Source organism: Ambystoma mexicanum, chromosome 11 (assembly GCF_040938575.1).
Source record: "Ambystoma mexicanum isolate Mex_15411 chromosome 11, UKY_AmexF1_1, whole genome shotgun sequence".
Classification (NCBI taxonomy): Eukaryota; Metazoa; Chordata; class Amphibia; order Caudata; family Ambystomatidae; genus Ambystoma; species Ambystoma mexicanum.
In genome coordinates, this window is record NC_090934.1 from 600930180 (window position 1) to 600946771 (window position 16592).

Genomic DNA, 16592 nt, shown 5'->3' on the forward strand with positions numbered 1-16592 from the left:
GGGTAGCTTTTCCAGGGCATGCCTTGACGATCGCCCATGCCCTGGACGGCGTTCTCCGGTAGGGGGCGCCCTCTTTCTGCTTGTGCATCAGGGGAGGGGCGGAATCAGTGAACTTGACTCCACGTGAACCTGTCATGAGGCGGGGCGTCTATGCTCTCCCAGGGGTCCGACTACTGCTGCTGATGGCTTCCTCTGGCAGCCGTGGGTTACCCGATATCCCATGCATGTTAATGGGGTCTTTCCCAATGGAATCTGGCGCCCAGCAACATTACAAAGCACGTTTCAGAAAGACGTGCTTGCCAGTGCAACCCGAGTTGCAATGTTACAATTGGCTGACAGCAATTGCGCATCTGGTTTTTTTTTTTTCGTCGAATGTTTTCACATTTTCTCGCAAATATAGATGCTGAGTGGATAGGGTTATTACTTAGCCATGGGGGGGTGTGAACACAGTTGTGGGGGTGTCCCCCTGCATTTAAGTGCAACAATTCAATAACAAAAATTCAACATGTTCGTAATTCGCAGTGACCACATAGATGCGTTTACGAGGTCTCACTGCTTATGTCCTATTTTTGATGGGGACATATTCTTTGAGGTGCAGCCTCTATTTACACCATTTCCCCAATATTTTGGTGAACCCTAAAAGTGGTGCGGGCAGAGAGGGCTGCTGTGGAAGTGTGCCATAAGCCATCACAGAGACAGGTACCTAACCACGGTGAGGGGGTACAGGTTAGCGCGTCTTAGTGGCCACATCTGTACTCTAGGGTCAGTTTGTTTTGTTTGTTTGTTTGTTTATTTATTTATATTGCGCACCAGACCCAGAGGTATTCGGGCGCGAAAGCACGGTCAGCGAGGTCACTTTTCCATTTACATATGGCCGACCTGTCAATCAGAGTAATGAAAAGTGATGAGTGTGATTCGAGCCCCTCCACTGGGTAAATCTCCACTGTGTATGTCACCTGTCAGAGGGGTTTCTAAATGGTTGCACGTGGGATTGTGAACTACTCCATGAAAACCAGCTTTCCTGGCAGTGTTTTCTTTCTTTCTTTTCGCTATACGCGTGAAGTTCCACCCCCATTTTCACCTCCCCCATTCGGTTCCAAACCTGTACCATTTCCCATTTATAAGCAGATCTCGGAGTTTTTTTATTTTCTCTTTTCACTTTGCTCGTCTTCTCTGTTAATGGTCACGGCATGCTTGTCTGTATAAAAATGCTTTGTGCATTATGAATGTGCTTCTTATGCTTATTTCGCCATCTAGCGGACAGTTTGCAGACCTTTTCTTAAGCGGCCGTATTTTGGTTGCTCTGTTCCTGAGTCGAGCGCCATGCATGCAGTGTGTTTGATCTGCTTGAGCTCTGGCAGGCCGCCAAGTTCTGCAGGAGTGTCCGGGCTTTAGGATTCTGGTGAGGGTGGAATGGGAGGCTAGTTCCCGGACGTGTTCTAAGATGGCCGCCCGCCGCATCTATGCTCTGCCGCCTCTTGCCAGAGTGTACCTAAGCTGATTCTGGCCTACCATTGGCTGCTTTTCCCCACATCCGAGCCAACCAGCTGCCGGCAGGCGCAAGCCGGCATTAGCACGAAGGCGTGCACGAAGGCAGATCCCCTTTCATTGCCTGCTCACTTGCCGGCAACCCTGCCCGTGATTCATTCTCGAAGACATCCCTAAGGTACTGTACGAACGCATCCTCCAGAGTGACTTTCACCTGCCCACTGTCAGGCTGGTAATATCCACATCCAACGCAGGAGCTGCTGAGTCCCACGATCCCACTAAGATGTCTAGCTCACAACTAAACTGAACAGCTGAGTACTAGACACCCCTGGGGGGAAGGGGGAAAAGTGGATAAAATAACAAATCAGACACTGGATCTTCTATCTTCATCCGGTCTCTGCATGAATGAAAATTGTTAAGCATTAAATAATATCACAAAACTAAACAACTATTATTTTATGAATATCAACAATCCTACCTGAATACCCTCTGCAAAGAGCCCAGAGGATGATAATTATTTCTATATATTTTTTTTAGTTTTGAAATAACTCCAACTCTTTTACGCTAAAAGCAAACTTTGGTGGTCATGTTTCATAACTGTGCTGCTGAAAACCAATGAACTGAATGTCATTACAAGTGACTAAACTGATGGAGGTTCCTTGTGAAAATAAATGAACTTGAAGAAAAGAAAATGTGTTTCCAAACAATGTCAATAAAACTGTGAACACAAACTCCAGAATGTCTCAAGAAGATGAGTCTTTTGAATGAAGCACACTTAAAAAAATAGTTGAAAACACAGAAATAATCTTTTGTTTTCCTTAAAATGATACTATTTCCTAAATCAGTTCATTCCATTTCATTTTCCTCTCTTTATGGAAATAGTTCAACAACCAAAGGAAATACCATTTAATATTGAGTGCAGTTGTAAAGTAAAGTTATTCCTCAAAAAACGTCTTTGCATGTAATGAGATGCATTTGGAAGATTCCTCATATAATATGGTACACAAGTCTTATATATTTTCCTCTTTGTTAAAAATACCTTTGCTCAAAAATAAATATCCTTCTTTGTGCTGCTTTTAAAAAAAACAAGGTTGCCTGTACAGTCATTAACTTTAATAGCCTTTAAATATCATGTTTTCATGACTTAATCTCTGATGAATGAGTTTGCCATGTAAAAACACTGGCTTCACAACACAACGTCTTTTAATGAATAAAACATGCAGGCTTACCTTGTTTTCTTTAAACAAGAATGAGTTCACCTTTTTTCGTCATCCAGAATGCGACAGTAATGTCTCTGCTTTTCTTCTCAGCTGAAGCCAGGAACAATCAATCACCGCGGGGACTTCCTTTTTGCTTTAGAAGACCTCACAGCGTTTTCTTCCACAGGGAAAATTAATTTCTTTAGATGTAACTTGAATGAGTTGTTTCTTTTTCTTTTAGTCTTGAAGATATTTTCTTATGAGTTTTCCAAGGCCCAAAACATAGGAGATAAACAGAAACATGACCAGCTCAGGAAACTAAACTAATGAAAGGCAGTTTAGAAAGTTGGGAGTCGCACCATTGTCAACCTGCCACCCAATCAGAACTCCTGCCTCTGCCCTCCATCTTGGCTTGGGGTATCTGCAGTACTCTGAATATGGAAGTTAAGGCCCAACCATTTTAACAGTGAAAGGACTATATTTAGTTTTTAAACCTAACAATGAAATAAACAAAGAACATAAGGATAATAATTCTTTAATTACCACCTATTTACTATGGAACCTGACACCCACACGTGTCTCCCTCTGCAATATGGCTATGCCAACCCACCATTACTCCCACTATGGCATAACAACTACATAGCTCTCAACCATTTGTCTCGCAAAGGCGGGTGAAATCACCCGATTTTGTTTTTGGCGGGTGAGACGCGCATTGGAATGAATGGGCATGCAGGAGGCTTGGCGGGTGAGTCAGCCCTTTGCAAGGCGGGTGACACCCGCCAAATGCGGGTGAGTTGAGCTATGCAACTAGAGACTACCTTTTAAATAACTTACATACTGCTGCATGCAAGTCCCACTTAATCTGCCATGGTAATTGTAACGTTGTCTAGTACTACAACTGGGCCTGCACATGCCCATATACTGTACCAGCACATACCTCTGGTTTACACCATGCGAAGCTCCGTGCCTACCATAATGATGCATGTGTTATCTTTTATTCGCACCGAAGTCCGCTTCTAATGTTTGCACGTTTGCTACATGATTTGTGTACTGACTCTGCGCTAACCCTCTAATTTATATTGCACCGACAGTCCCTCCACTTGTGTGCATAGACCTACCACGCTCTTGCTATTAAGCTCAGTACCTCCGCCTCTTTAGCAAACGCAATCTACTACTTTACACTAAACGATATCAGGTGCCTGCACTTGATGCTTGAAGGTATTGCAAGAGTCTGTTCTTTGCCCCATGCTCTAAAAACTGCATCTGATTGTTAACATACAATTTACCCCAAGCCCAGCATGTAAGTTCCTTATGCCTGCTAGACTGTAATACTATTAGTGGCTACTACACTTTAAGTGGTTTGTATGAGTGTTGGCAGCCCACGGTTTTAAATCTGTATTATGTATTTTGATCCTAGTACTGAGCACTGCCCTAACATAGCACAAACAGCCTTTCTGCTTACGTATTAGGATGTTAACCTTATGATACATTCCAGCCATGTACATTAGACTATAGCATCATTTGCAAATGTGATGAGGCCTTACTGTCTCTAGAGTGCACATGTATACATTATGCTGTCTGGCCGCACCATTAACAATTGGATTCACTGTTTTGCTTGTTTAGCTTAGCCCTACTTCAAGGCTTCAACCGTTTATACTGACCCACTGTGCTCAGTGCTTGCTCTGACTACTCTACACACTGTGCCCTGCCGCCACGACCACTTGCTCACACCGACACGCTATAATCAACACAATATCAAACACTGTATTTTCGTGTGCTGTGCTATGCCACGCTGTACCACATTAGTCTTACCTGCTTAGTGCCCCGGTTTAACTCGTAGCGCCAGTGTGCTCCCGCCGTCTCTTACCGCAGGCTGGTGTGACCCATCTTGCATCCAAGGTGTCTTGCACCACCATCATGCTCTTTAGGGCCTTCCTCTACTACATCTTGGCCTTACAGGCAGCCACTATAGTTCAGATATTTACAACACCCACATTTCTCCCACGGGCGCAACTCACTCAGCCGCCTGATAGTATTATTCATTTTAGCCCTCACCACCAGCTACTGTCCAGTTTGGTTCCTACAATGGGATGCCCCGTGACCACCACCACTGGGCAACACTACACCAGTAACTACACCAACCAATACCTTAATGACACTACTCTTTGGTTGGAACACTTTGCAAGGAAACCCATCCCGAATCAACCTTGCTCCCTTTCGCTTAGAAACAAGAGATTAGGCACTAGACTCTGCCTACTACACAACCGCAGTAACAATTCCAAGCAAATGTTACATACACCACCTTGCTCATCCTCCCCTACCACTACACGGAAACCTACTACTACAGCTGCTAAACCGCCACAGATCAAAGGCGCACTTATCAACGCCAGATCTCTTCCAGCTCACGCACTAGACATTGCAGACCTCACCACAACCTTAGATCTTGACTTTATTGCCATATCTGAAACATGGCTACACGCCGCATCCGGACCCTCACTGTCCTTGGCCTTACCGCCAGACTTCGGCATCACATGATGTGATCGCAGCACTGCCCAATCCAGATGTGGTGGAGTGGCCTTCATTCATAAAAACTCTCTTGGTTTAAGAGTGTCGACCAACTCCAAACTTGAGTCAGCCGAACTACTCTGTCAAACTACCACTAACGCCCAACCAAACGGCCACCCTCCACCTTATCTACAGGCCCCAAGGTCCCGTACCCTCCTTTGTTGGCGAAATATCCACCCTTCTCCTAGACAAAACTAAAACCAATTAGCAAATTATCATACTATGCGACCTTAATCTGGGACTTGGTAACCCGAAAGATTCCACTGCATCTGACCTGAAGAACGTGCTAATTGACTTCGGCTTCACTATGCACATTCAAGAACCTACTCATGCCAAAGGTAGGACCCTTGACTGGCTAGCCGGTTCCAACTGTAATATTAATGTCCTCTCCAATACCCCCTGCTTATGGTCTGACCACCACATCATCACCTTTAATATTGAAGCAGCCCCTCGTGTCCTGACTCCGATAGTTCCAGCCCTACCCACTAGGAATAAAAGGGACATAACCAAAGAGAAACTTCTCCCATTGCTACTCCCATCTCTCAATGCTGCCACACACTCCTGCACTGATCCTACCTCCCTAGCAGACACCTACAATCTTAGTATGTTCACGGCTATAGACTCTATCGCCCCTATCAAACTCAGGAAGTCTAAACCACGCGCACATCTCAACTCTTGGTTTACACCACAGTTAAGAGTGCTCCGCAAAGCTAAACACTGTGCGGAAAACCGCTGGAAATGCCACCCTTTTGATGAGCATAAAGACAGTTTCATCCTTTTATCCCTCACCTACAAAGAAGCCATCATCACTGCGAAAAAAGAGTCCCTTAATAACCATATCTTGCAAGCAGATTCGAACACAAAAGAACTTTTTAAGATCCTAAAAGAACTCGAAACTCCAGATACCCCCCCCCACCCGACACCTGCACTACAGACAGTAAATGGTGTGCCAACATCCAGTCAGCTCTACTGAATAAAATCTCTATGCTACAATCTAAAATCAAAGACAAACAAGACAGTCTGAAGCTGGACAACTGTCCACCCACCCCTGTAAGGGTCCTCCCTCTAGACGCTTCTAATAAACCTTTTGCCTTCTCCCCTCTCACTATTGCTGAGGTAGAAAACATCATCATGAGAATCAAACCATCAAACTGCCAAGGTGATCCGTGCCCCGCTCCCATCATTAAGGAATCCGCCCACGATTTGGCCCCATTCATCACAGCCTTCATCAACTCCTCCTTTAAAACAGGCATTGTCCCTGACAACCTCGAGGACGCTTGGGTGATCCCATTGCTTAAAAAACCATCCTTAGAATCAAGCATACCCACTAACTTCAGACCCATAACCACCGTCCCGTTCCTGCTTAAGATTTTAGACCATGCAACATACCTACAGATCCAAGACTACTTGGAATCCAATAATCTTCTAGGTCTACGACAATCTGGATTTCGCCCTAGACATGGGACTGAAACAGCTCTGATAGATCTAAAAACCCAAATTGAGGTCTTGAAGGACAAGGGCAAACTAGCAATGCTACTTCTCCTTGACCTCTCTACGGCTTTCGATCTGGTCAACCACCAAATTTTATGCAGGCACCTTCACTCTGCTGCCCACTTCTCGGTTTCAGCCACGGCCTGGATCAAATCCTTTCTGAGTAACAGATCCATGAGGGTCTTCTCCCCTTCCGCAGCTGTGGACCCCGCTCCAATCCACTGCGGCGTTCCTCAAGGATCTTGCTTGTCACCTACACTTTATAACGTTTCTACTAAACCGCTCTTTGATGTACTTAATTATCTGGGTGTCTCCTACACAAACTATGCTGTCGACACCCAGATACTCATCCCCATCAATGGAGACTATTTAGTTGACACCAAGGCCCTTAACGACATCTACCTGGTCATCAAAGCCTGGATGGCCCAACACCAACTATGCCTCAATGACGACAAGACGGAGCTCCTCATCTTGGGCTCCTCGCAGCGCCTTAGCAAACTAGAGCCTTCCTACCAGTCATTTATCATAGATGGTAATACCATCAAAGTCTCTAAAGATACAAAAACATTAGGCTTTTACCTTGACGCCACTCTATCCTTATCCCGACAAATAAATGCAGTCAGATCAGCCTCTGCATACACTTGTAAACTCATTGCAGCTTGCAGGCCGTTTCTGACTACTTAGAATAGTGTCACCCTAGCCAGAACCCTCATTATGTCTAAAATTGAATATTGCAGTGCCCTCTACTTAGGAACTAGCCAAGGGAATCTGAATAAACTACAAATCACCCAGAACAATGCTATTAGAGCAGCCCTAAACATCCCACGAAACCACCATATTTCCGTATCCAGAACAAATTGGCTACCTGTCAAGCAGAGAATCTCACTGAAAACACTTGCCTTCACACACAAATGCCTGGCTAACAAGACCCCCCCCCACCTCTGCAATTGGCTTTCCCTCCATTTTTCCACCCGACCTCAAAGAACCGGACAGACCCATTGTCTATCGATCCCAAGGTTCAAACTCCAAAAAGCGGGGGGCACGAGCTTCCCCGCCCTAGCCTCCAAGTTGTGGAACGCCCTCCCCGTCACCATCAGATCTCAAGACTCTTAACACCTTGAAGTCTAAAACCAAATCATGGCTTTTCAATCAGAACGGAGACACTCCTATATGGGCTCTACACACTACAGCCTTACCAGTACCGGCGAAGCCGCCGACTATTCCTATTGATCCCTGCTTGATGCACATTCTCGTCTTTATGCCTCGTCTGTTAAAATCTTTTGAAACTCATGTATTTAGCTAAGCCTGTATATTATCCATGTATATAATTATGTATGTATATAAGCTATGTATGTAATTTCTGCACAACTTGCACCCTGATGCCTCCGGGCCGGATGGTGCGCGTTACAAATAAACAAAATACAAATACCTTGCCGTTCAGTAAAGTTCCTGATCTAACACCTTGCTCTCGTGTTGTCCCCTCAGATGAACATGCTGATGAGACTGCAGGAGGCCGCCAACTATTCCAGCCCGCACAGCTACGACAGCGACTCCAACAGCAACAGCCACCACGACGACATCCTGGACCCGTCCCTGGAGTCCACCTTATGACCTTTGCACTGACAAAAGGACAGCTGCTTCGTTCCTTTTTTTTTACAGTTTTTCTTTTGCGCGTCCCAATGGAACTGAAAGCCGGCAGTGGAGGTGAGCACTCCTTGCCGGCGTCGACGCACGTCCCAGGGATGAGGACCGCAGGAACCAGACACTTTATTCGAACTGCTTGTGAACGTGGGTGCAGGCAACCCAGCGAACAAACGTGTGTGTGCGTGTGTGTGTGGTTTTCTTCTTTCTTTTTACAATAAGAACTGCACTATTTGTTTTTTTTAAATATATTTAGTTGCCGAAGGCTTTCCTGCCTAAAACACTGAAAATGGATAACTATTTAGAAAGTTCTGGAAAGAATGTTGCTGTGCCACGTGCTTTCCAGAATGTCAAGAGTACAAAGCCGGGGGAGGCGTGGGAAAGGTTTGCCTATGCTGTTTTTAACCAAACTCTGATGTGGGTGCAGGGCATGACACACAAACTAACCTCAACTAGAGATTGTTATGGTGCTAAACTACTCGTCTTGGTCACTAGGATCAAAAAATCAAGCTTGTATAATGGGGTCATCCTGTAATAACAGAAACGGGTGAAGAGAGATGCGGGCATACGAACTGACATGCAAATGCTGAACTTTTGGCCTAGTTCAAGTCATCAGTCCTGCAAATATTAGGAGCCTGTTTTGTGAAAAACCGTATATTTCATGTTTGATCTTAAAATCTGCTTATGCATTGAGCACTACATTTCCAAATTATTTTCTTATGCACGACTAAGGCCGCGTTTGGATAATGGGAGTTTTTGCCCGAAGTCCATTCTTGTCCACATATAGAGTTCAGTGCTGTGTATAATTCATGGTTCGTGGCCAGTCCAGCACCAAGAGCACCGGCTGCTCTCTGGCCCTAAACAAGCTAAGAACATGGTCCTCTGTGTCCGCGCCTTTATCATGCACATGTAAGATTTCTTTATCGAGGCTTGTACTTTTGGCGCAGGCGCAGATGGTAGCTTGCAAAAGAATGCTCCTGTCTCTGGCGGGAGCAGGGGTGTATTGTACAAAGTAAGTCAGCTGCCTGCAGCTGGGCCTCAAACACAGCCACAGTCCTCCGTACCATGCGTGCAAGCCTTACCCAACATCCGTTTTTGGTGCTGGCTCATACAGCAATGCCTTACTTGTTTCATACAAATTGTTTTATCATTCGTGCTGTATATGTTTTGGAAATGGGGCTAAGAGGTAATCTCAGAAAATATGCATCAGATGCTGTGAATCTTTCCTTGTTGAGATTTCAGATTGTGTTTATTTGTGATCACTACAAAATGGCGGCAGTGATGGCCGTTTCAAGTTCATTTCAATCTTAAAGAAACTGTTTTCACTGGGCAGTTGTCCACACATTAACATGGGTGGGAAGTAAAGTTGCCAGTTGCTACTATTGGGGAGTACAGTTGCAGTTTTGATGGCTGCATTTGCTATGTTAAAACACTGTTTAATCTTTAGGGTAAGATGCAGGGTCATTGTTTGTATTTTTGTGGCCAACATGTGGGAAGACCGTCATCTAGTGGAATATACCGGGCATTGTTCCAACGTTATATTAGCAGTGAAAGACGCATGCGCAATCCTCCCATCCAACACTTAACTATAACGTGGCTCACTCCCCTCCCCCGTGTGACTGACTTCACTGTGCCCAGGTCCCATTGACCTTTTTTTTTTTTTTTTAGTGGGGCTGCAGAGATGAATGCTTATGAAGGATCTTGGCTTATTTTTGTGTGCTGCTTCTCAATACTTCTCCTCTACGGCCAATTTATACCAGCCATGCCAACTTTGACGGTGTGTCTTGCAAGCGATATGAGACTTCTCTTATTGCCCTGTATCAGGTCCATCTTCGCCGCTTTGACTGCCCGCTTCCGGCTGGTACCTCATTTGGTTGATTGCAGATCAGTCTGTAGCTGAATCATGTGCCAGAAGTTTTGCTTCATCCAAGCCAGCGCAAACGGATTCTTTGGTTTACCTTTTCAAGAAGACCGGACCTCATTCTTTGGGCACGCTCTGGTCTCTGTTACTTTGTTACGCAGGAACATGGCACAACTGCCACACTGGGCCAATGTCCATATCAAGTGGGGCCACAACCCTCATTCCCAACCCCTTAGCTACGCATAAGCACATTTCCCAGGCAGAAAGTATAAAAAAGCGCGACCCTAGTTCTGGGGTTTGTAGTCTCTGGGCTGGGCCTCTGGTGTCTCTCAGCATTTCTTCTACCAATGTACCTCAGTTATCATTTTGCTTTGAAGCTGTTTTCTGGTGCGCTAACTGGCCGGTCCCATATCATGCCGTCATCGCTTTCCACTGGGAATTAGGACTGTCTGGTCTTTTCATACTTTGAATTAAAAAAATCCTCTTCTCTGCACCCTTTTGAGGCTCAAGTAACAACCTTCTTTTTAGAAAAGGCACACATTCCAAATCAGCAGAAATGATGGCTTCCTGCGCTTGACCAGTTTTTGCATCTCACGTAGAGCATCCATGTGTATTCCCATTCTATGTGATTTTAATGAATGAAATTAGAGAGTGAATTAATAATCAAACTTTAATAATGAAGAAAATATATATATTTTTAAAATTGGGGCAGGCCCCCCATTTCCCCAGGCTTTTAACCCCAACCCCTCCCAATCTGCTTTAAACCCTTACCCCATCCCATATATAAATATATATTTAAAATTGGATATTTTCTGTTGTAAATATTTTCGTTGTTAATGCATTCTCTGTTTTTTATTCGTTTTAATGACTATATACTGTGTATTCCCCATTGGTTTAATCGAATCAACATTGGGTCAGTTGAGGCCCATGGCTTCATGATTATTCGGTATACCGTCTTCAGGTTCCCAGCAAGAAGCTGCAACTTTATTCAGAGTGGTACTCGGACCCTGCCCACTCGAGGCAAATGCTTCAATACGGAGAGCTTCAGCAGAGGCGGGCTAACTGGCCATGGGACTACTTGTGCTGACCGGTGCCACCATGCCCGATGACCCCTCAAGAGCTACCCAGTCTAAGTCTTTAATACTGAGGTAATTTTCTTCATAGATGGTAATGGAGACCTCTGCATCTGTTGTTGTAGTGATGTATGTGCCGTAAAACCAACCCTGTGCTGAGCACACTCTAAATGATCATGCCCGACCATCTGCCCGAGGGGAACCTGTTCAACCAGGAGTAAAATTCCAATATGGGCTCCCCACTTGGAAATCATATGTTCCGTTCAACCTATCCATGATGTTGGTACTCCTATGACAAAGGAAGTTAGGGTCGCCAACCCTTGCAATCTAGCCCTCATCGCTTTAAGAACATTCCTTTCGTTCACTTTTCTTTTCAAAGCCCTTTCTCCTTTAGTTAAAGGTGTGTGATTAAAACGTTTGCCGACACCCAAACCATCCCAACATTTGCAAACTCTTAAAAATAAAATCCACGTTTTTGTATGGTTTGTTGACTAATGGAAAATATCCTGCAGAAATGCCAAAATGCATAAGATTTCCAAGTCCCAGAGACCACATTTTCAGGCGGTGGTCACACCATTAAATAAATATATATTGTGCGACCGCCACCCGAAGGATCCTCTGGGACGTCAATCTTGGCCTCATATTTTCAGTTTGGCCAATAAAAGATCTCAAGCCCTGAGTTTAGTTTGATTTGAAACTTGACTAACACAGCTTGAAACATTTTCTCTGCACACACTCTTAAAAACATTGCAGTTCACCCTTTGGCTGCGGATGTTTGCTGCCCTAGGTGAGGTGTCATTGGGCCCTTGAGCCACATATTGCTTTGTAGGGCCAATTTGGCAGTGGTCGCAGCAGCATCCCATGCGAGTGTCCAGTGCAACCTTCCCCTAGAACTTTCGAGCAAAATGAACTACAGGATGTCTGTGTGCACCTGCCGTCTTGGAGGCTTCATTAGTGCACTTTTTTGCCAAGAGTTGCATCTTCGGTGCTCCCGACTGGCACCCCGTATAGTGAGTTTTCCCTTCAACTGGTCATCGCCATGTGTGTGCCCTTCATCTCCCTGCCAGTGCTTTGAATGTTTATCCACAAGATCAAATACAGGGGTCTTCGTAAGGTAGTCTGCAGAGTTTCCATGGGGGTGGGGTGAACTGAGTTCTAAGACAATTTTTATTTGACCAAGACCAGAGTCTTCCCCCTCCGATGGGAGTGGAACTGCTCCGATGCAACATGGAGTAGATTCGCCACTCCCGCAGATGTGTGGCTTGAAAGCTTGCTCCCTGAAGCCATACATTGGAGCGGTTTGTTTTTGTGATTGATGTTGCAAAAAATACTGGCCTATTGGTAATTTCTGTGAATGTTGTCCCTTCATTTGCTGGTTCTAAGCAGGTGTTCATTCTGTCTTTTACTGAATTTACCTAGCCTTAATTGACGGCCCTAATCTGCCCGCGAGTAGTTTCGGTCTAAAAAGTGACATCCGTCTTTTTCCGGCTACGTCCATTACACTTGAGATTAAGAGTAATGGCAACTCTGCCTTTTGCAGCCTCGTATCTTCCATCGATTCACATGCCTTAAGACTCCCCAGGCTTGGAAACCTCTGTAATATAAGCTAAGAATCCGTTCAAAAAAGAATCCTGTAGATTGTACAGAGTGTTTCTGGGTCTGATAAAGGATTCACGGGTTGACATCCAGGAGACTGCAATTCGACTGGGGTGCATTCCTGTGAGAAGCGATCCTTTCAGAACCCCTGTTTGCCCTTATTGACTTCACAATGGCATAGGGATTCTTTTTGGTTAACATCTCTGGATAGCAGAGCCTGGTGCGACTACACGGGTTTCCCCACTCAGTCTCAGAGGATCTCAATTTGGCTCTAAGTTTTGGAAGGCATTTTGTAAACATCTAGGAATTGAGGTGAAACTACCATCTGGACATCACCCTCAGTCTACTGGGTAAAGTGACGAGAGTTTATCAGGAGTTGGAGAAACAGGTAAGGTGCTATCTTAAGGCAGGTAATAGTTGTTTGGGTTTAGTGTGGATAGCACAATTCTTTTACAGTAAGTCGGCCAACAATTCTATCTCAATGTCTCCTTTCTTTGCAAAACAAGGTTTTCATCCCAGTTTTTTTTTTTTTTAAAGAAGTAGTCTCTGAAGAAGCCAAGGTTCCGAATGTAGAAACAAGGCTTAAGATCATGAGAGAAAATCTTTTGGGCTCAACATCTCTGAATAGCAGAGGTGTTGATAAGACCAACGTGATCTCGGCCATTGGCCCATCTGCTTTGCAATCTTTTTGTCTGGCTGGCTGGCTGGCTGCCTTTTCATGTATATTAGGAGTGAGGCACACAAGGGGACACATGGGGAAGAAGTGGCACACTGCTGCTTGAGAAAACTGCATGCATGTTTTCCTTCACTGCTACCGATCTTTGGCACAGTTTTTGGTACCAATACGCTAGGGGGCTGTGTTGCCACCTGTTCTGAATAAATAGCGCCTAGGGCTACTCGTACAGGTATTACTGCACTAGGTTGGTAGCTTGCCGTTATAACAAATGGTGACTTTGGCTTGACTGTCAGAATGGCCAACATCTGCAAAGTAAGACTAGCATGTTCATTTTGACATGCCACCACAAACCCGGTTCTAGGTCTATTCATGGAGTAATCCACAAGCAGAACATCATAGAATCGACCTCTTAAAAGGAGAACGGTTCTCCTCCCCAGCACTGACTAAGCTTGGTACTACTGTCATCAATGTGTGTACTAAATTGACTATTGTCTGTAATATATACACACATGTCTGCTATTCTGCCATCTCACAACATGTATTTCATTGCTAGGCATCTCAATAAGAAACAAACCCAATGAGTCAAAAGCGCTCCTTAAGTTATACATAGAATCCACCAAAAACATTATGTGGGGTAGGGTCAAGGTACAGTTGGGCGCAAAAAGGGGAGTTTAGGGTGTCGCCTCTTTACCAGTAGTCAAGGCAGCAAAATTAGTTAAAGAAAAAGAGTGCACATTAAAAAAAAGAGAATCGGTGAGCTGTATTGACGTGAAATGCAAATAAACCCACATTTTATTGAATTCGAATTCAGTGAAATCAATGCATTGAGTTATATTTGGGCTAGTTTGAGGTGAAATGATAAGAAGACATATCTATATTGGTATGTGATTGCCGGTACTACTAATGAGCATTCCGCTCCCAGCGAGTGTTAACTCTAATTTAAAATGGGGTATTTATAAGCTGTCTTTTTTCCTTAAACTTCACGAGGCAGGGTTCCCAGCATGCACAGTTCATTTTGTCAAGCTGATGGATGGGTACATTCCTTAGTTATTTCTTCCCTTCATTTTAGGCTCTTTTTAGAAATCCGCATTCCCTTTTTTGTTCATTCACAAGACAGTCTTATTTCAATATGTTCACAAGTCTATGCAACTTTCATGTAGAGTTATAAGTGGAAATCGAATAAAAAAAAATGCAAATCAAAACGGTTTACATTTCACTCAAGACTGCCGAGAATGCCACAGTCCCTAAATGAGACCTGCCATGTTTTTTCTGCCAGTTTCATTTTGTGTGTGTGTATAAGGTGTGCATTTTTCCCCACTGTAAAGCATATTGTAGTTATTCAGTTTGTATCTGGAACCATGTCTCATTTTGGCAATGCTCTTCACAAAACGCTGTAGATATTTAATGGAAGGTTGCTGTTTTGGCCTAGTTTCCAGTGGAACTGTTTATGACATGTGTCCTGTATAGATGTACATTTCCTCATTGTATCATAGAAGTGTAAATATTTGATTAAAAGGCTGCATTTTGATGAATTTTTTCTAGTAATTTTTTAAAAAAGAAACTAGGACATAAGTATTTTGTGTATGTTATGATGTCCCGCCAGCCCTCCATTTTGATTTTAATTTGAACATTTGGTTACACGTTTGCCAGTGATCTGTTTGAGATCATGCCCCTTGTCACAGAGAATAAAACTCATGATTGTACCAGTCTTAAATTATTCTTGATTAAAAAAAATGTATGCTTATTTATTCATATGTCTGATCTCTCTGAAATTTCTTTTAATTGTTCATGCCTTTTGCCCTATCGCCTGCAAGACCCTCTTTGTCCTCCACAAGGGACTTTGGAACCACTCATGATCTGAGGAGCATGAGCTTTTGAGACACTTTGGTAACGGATCCCATTTCTCCTCCAGCTGCTCTAAAGGCCAAACTGAAGAATTGGCCACAGCCTCGTTCAAACTTAAAACAAAGGCTTTTTCAGATCTTTTTTGAATTTCCGATGCTCTAGATTTCAGCCAAGTGTTTTCCAGAATATATCAACCAGCAGCAAAAGATAACAATTGAAACTGCAGCAAGTCGATTTAACACTTTGTGATTAGTGACTAAGCAATAGTTGCAATGGCAGATATTTGGCTGTTACAGATATATTTCCTACTGGGCCAGAAGTTTATACTTGAGCTCCATTTTGGCATTGATCAAGTTAAGTATAGAGAATCAACCAGGATATACACGTTAATGCAGTTTATTTAGTAAGAGACCTGGTGACAGCAGGCGCTGCCTTCAGAGGCAGACTCCAACTGAAATCATGTAGAATACAGCATAAAGAAAAACACTCCATGTAGAACATTACTTCACAACAATACATAGAGTTAAGAACGTACATAGTTTATAATTCCATGACTACTTGTAGTATGCATGTAGTTAAGTTTAAAAAGGTTAAACACCCAAACACATCTCCTCCCCTACAATAATGACAGAATCACTCAAGATAGTCATCTTTCAACCTGAGAGGTTTGTTTCTTATCCTCTCCGAATGTGTATTCAAATGATTATGTTCATGTACACTTTTATTCACACTTGGCTTATGCGACTGCTCATTGTCATTGCTATCTTCACCTTCCTCAACGTCCTCTGCCTCACCATTATTATTGCCCTTTACCAGTCTCGACATGGACCAGCATTCTCCCCCCTCCATGATGACAACATTACCTCTTATTACAGCAATTCTTTTTGGGCCAATGAATTTACTCTCAATACATTTAGGAGACATCCTGGGATTCTTAACATAAACCCAGTCACCTTCCTTCCATATTATCTCCTTGGATTTCCTTCCAGAATTAAACCTCTCCTTGTACTCATCCTGAGCTTCTCTGATAAGCGTCATGACCTTATCTCTGTCCACATGCACACTCTTTGCCAAGTCTAACCAACCCGGGTATAATTTTGTCCCCGGTTGCCTACCCTGGAGGGACAATAAAGGGAGACACCTTGGTAACAGTATGT

General features: G+C 43.9%; 1 protein-coding gene across 9 annotated transcripts in view; it reads left to right on the forward strand.

Moving 5' to 3' along the window:
* NAV2 (neuron navigator 2) overlaps positions 1–15344 on the forward strand; it is a 972027-nt gene extending 956683 nt beyond the window's left edge. For all 9 annotated transcript variants that reach the window (XM_069623466.1, XM_069623467.1, XM_069623469.1 and 6 more), the window contains one exon: positions 8229–15344. In XM_069623466.1, the coding sequence (XP_069479567.1) occupies positions 8229–8354 (126 nt within the window). In that variant the 3' untranslated portion in view covers positions 8355–15344. The remainder of the gene's footprint in view (positions 1–8228) is intronic.
* Positions 15345–16592: the final 1248 nt, after the last annotated feature.